Source organism: Zingiber officinale, chromosome 1A, assembly GCF_018446385.1.
Source record: "Zingiber officinale cultivar Zhangliang chromosome 1A, Zo_v1.1, whole genome shotgun sequence".
NCBI classification, from domain to species: domain Eukaryota; kingdom Viridiplantae; phylum Streptophyta; class Magnoliopsida; order Zingiberales; family Zingiberaceae; genus Zingiber; species Zingiber officinale.
This window is the reverse complement of record NC_055987.1, coordinates 101,043,521-101,046,940: the sequence shown is the minus strand read 5'-3', so window position 1 is coordinate 101,046,940 and position 3,420 is coordinate 101,043,521. Positions and strand designations below refer to the sequence as shown.

At 43.1% G+C, this 3,420-nt stretch overlaps 1 protein-coding gene across 1 annotated transcript; it reads left to right on the top strand.

Annotated features, from left to right (window-relative positions):
• The first annotated feature begins 278 nt into the window (after window positions 1–278).
• Window positions 279–1,621, top strand: LOC122000824 (aspartic proteinase nepenthesin-1-like). Its single transcript, XM_042555292.1, has 2 exons — window positions 279–1,320; window positions 1,360–1,621. Exons 1-2 carry the CDS (start codon window positions 279–281, stop codon window positions 1,584–1,586), a joined length of 1,269 nt encoding a protein of 422 aa, XP_042411226.1. The 3' UTR covers window positions 1,587–1,621.
• The last annotated feature ends 1,799 nt before the right edge of the window (window positions 1,622–3,420 follow it).

Below are 3,420 nucleotides of genomic sequence, written 5' to 3'. Positions count from 1 at the left end.
AAGATATTTAAAGAATGATAGAGAAGTGGGGACATCAATATCAATATTATTTAGAAGTATCCTAACAATTTGGGTGGATGCTCTCAGAACGATCCACGTGGTTGATGAGGAATTGTTTTGTTTCAACTGCATGATTCATCAGCCAAACTGGATTTACTCTATTCTAACTGACATTCAACAATTAATCAAGATTTAGGATCACTATATATGTCGCTCTTGACTTAAAACAATAAGCTGCCATTCTTCTTCTTCTTCTTCTCATCAGCGTCAAGGTCGCTATGGCTAACGTGCTCTACCACTTCTTTATGATGCTTCTGTTGGTTGAGAATCCTCTTGCCTCTTCCACTTCAGGCGATGGGTTTCGACTCACTCTCACCCACGTGGACTCCGCTGCCGGCGCATCACGCACCTTGGCACAGCGAATCCACTGTGCCGTCCGCCGGAGCTACTCCCGGAAGAGGGCCATCGGGGCCAAGCGCAACGTCGTGGTTCCTGTCAGCTACGGAGGTGAATCGGAGTACCTAGTCAGCTTCGGCATTGGTTCCCCGGCGCTCCCTGTCACGGCCATCCTCGACACCGGCAGCGACCTCATTTGGACGCAGTGCGTCCCCTGCTTCGAGAGCATCCCGCAGCCAAGCCCCTTCTACAATTCCTTCGAGTCCTCCTCCTACTCCCGGATCCCCTGCTCCAACCCCTTCTGTAGTGATACCAGTTCAATCCTCAGTTCTTGCGCTTCCTCCGAAGGCGACCTGTGCCTCTATTGGATCAGCTACGGGGACGAAAGTCGTAGCAGAGGCTTACTCGCGACGGAGACGCTCCGTTTTGGCGATGGCTCGTCGATCCACGGCGTCATATTTGGGTGCGGGTTTTGGAACAACAGCACGCAGCTGTCGAACACCACCGGCATCGTCGGCATGGGCCGAGGCCGATTCTCGTTGCCGGCGCAGTTGAATCCTCCCAGATTCTCCTACTGTTTCACCTCGATCAATAGCTCCGCCACCAGCCATCTCTTCTTGGGTACCAAGGCCAGCCTGGGAGGAGGAAAGAGAGGAGGAGGCGGAGGCTCAATTGGGAGCACGCCGTTTATCCCCAGCCCCCCAGATCCCTCTTTTTACTACCTCTCCTTGATCGGAATCTCGTTGGGCGGGACTCGGCTCCCTATTCCGCCGAGCGCCTTCCAGCTGAATCCCGACGGCTCCAACGGGACGATCATCGACTCCGGCACCTTCCTGACAATATTGAACCAGCCTGGGTACGACGTACTTAGGAAAGAGTTGATCAAGCAGGCGCGGTTGCCGTTGGCGGAGTCACCGGAGCAGGGCTTGGATCTGTGCTTCTCATTGAAGAAACGGAAGTAAGCTCCCCGAATGCCGGAGCTGGTGTTCCACTTCGACGGCGCCGACATGCGTTTTCAGCGGGATAAGTACATGATATATGAACCGGAGGAGGGATTGTTTTGCTCGGCGATCGTGGGAACGGACGGCCTATCAATCTTGGGCAACTACCAGCAGCAGGACATGCACATCCTCTACGATCTCAAAGCCAACGTGCTCTCCTTCGTCCCGGCCAACTGCGACCGGTTCTGAAGTTAAATGCTGCGCCTTTCCGTTGCAATCTAATAATAAAAATGTGCTATGTTTCAGAGTATGGCGTGCGACATACGTGATATGTAATGTTCCTATTGCAACTCGATAAAATTGTACTCTATCTATGAATGCACTTTATCGGCGGTCGAAAATTTTAAATCAAATTTAATTTCTTCTTTATAGTTCAACCGGCACTTGAGTTGAACTTTTCTAGCTTCCTCCATCTACCCATCATCATTGATCAATCACTGTGTATATCGCCTTCGTTCATGCAGCCAAACCTCCCAGCAATTTAGAAAGTGCTCTTCATGCTCACAGGCCTCCTCGTTAGAAGAAAGAAGAAGAAAAAAAGAATAGGAAGAGGATAAAATTATAATATGATAATATGATATAATATTTAAAAAGTATTTGTTGAATTAATTAAATAAGAGAATTATTTTAAGATTTATTCTGAGAATTATAGCATAATTATTAGAATAATTTTAATATTAATTTGATTTGATTTGGTGATTTGATTTGGTCAATTCTAGTGATTCTCTTTTATTTTTTTTTCCCTACAAATTTAACAGGAGATCTTTGACGTTGAGTTTGTTTGCTAACTTGTTGAAACGCTGTCTCTATAATGGCTTAGTAAAGATATTAACGATTTGATCTTTAGCAGAAATATAAGAGACAGATAACTGTTAAGTTGTCACACGTTTACGAATAAAATGAAAATCAATTTTCACATGTTTTGTACGAGCATGAAAGATTGGATTTGCTACAAGATATGTTGCTCCAATATTGTCACATCAAATTTTTAGTATAATATTTGATGCAAGATGAAGTTCAAAGAGAAATGATTGAAGTCAAATAATTTCAGACATTGTATTTGCTAGAGCTTTATATTCTGCCTCAATGCTTGAATGAGATACTGTAGGTTGTTTTTTCGAATTCCATGAGATAAGATTTCATACAAGAAATATTGTAATTCATTAGTAGAGCTTCTATCTCTAGGAAAACTTACCCAATCCGCATCACTATAGGCATGCAAATCTCGAGACGATTGGTGATATAAAAGAAGATCGTGTAGAATAGTACCTTTGAGATAGCGAAGTATTCTTTTTATATTATCCTAATTTTATTCAGTTGGAGCATGCATGAATTGACAAGCACGATTTACTACAAAAGCAATATTAGGGCGTGTGATAGTGACATATTATAAGGCTCCAACAATGATTCGATAAATTTATGGATCAGACAGAGCTGGAGAAGATGAAGTTGAAGAGTTGTTTATAGCAATTGGTGTAGAGACCGGACGTGCTCCTTCCATTTTAGCTCTTTAGAGAGGGCTAGTAATGTATTTACTTTGAGAGAGAAGATAGTCATCCTCATGTAGAATAAGCTCAATACAAAAAAAAAAGAGTAATACCCAAATCTCGAGTAGGAAATTCTTGATTGAGAATACTTAATAAAATTATGATACCCTTGTGATCATTGTCGGTTATCAGGATTGTTGGTCCCTTTGGAGGCCGACAAGAGGGGAGAGGTGAATTGCCCTGCAAAATAAAAGAACCCTTTCTCGAATTTTCAACTAAATACATGACACATGTAATTAAAAAGACAGAGACTAAATGAAAGCAAAGACAAAAAAGTTACTTAGTTTGCAATCAGAGGATTGCTAATCCAAGGAGAATGTAGTCTACTATGAAGATCTCCTTTGGGCGGAGTAGCCTTTTACAGCGTTGACAACACAGAAGAAAAGTATAGCACAGAGAAATGGATTACAAGTGAATTGAATGAACTGTGAAAATCAGTGCTATATTTATAGCACTGTTCGTTGCGCCCCTAAGGG

Excerpts from the sequence above, each read along its gene's own strand:
- LOC122000824 (XM_042555292.1), top strand. The coding sequence starts at position 279 with ATGGCTAACGTGCTCTACCACTTCTTTATGATGCTTCTGTTGGTTGAG. Across the intron at positions 1,321-1,359 it reads GGCGGAGTCACCGGAGCAGG|CTCCCCGAATGCCGGAGCTG; the intron begins GCTTGGATCTGT and ends AACGGAAGTAAG.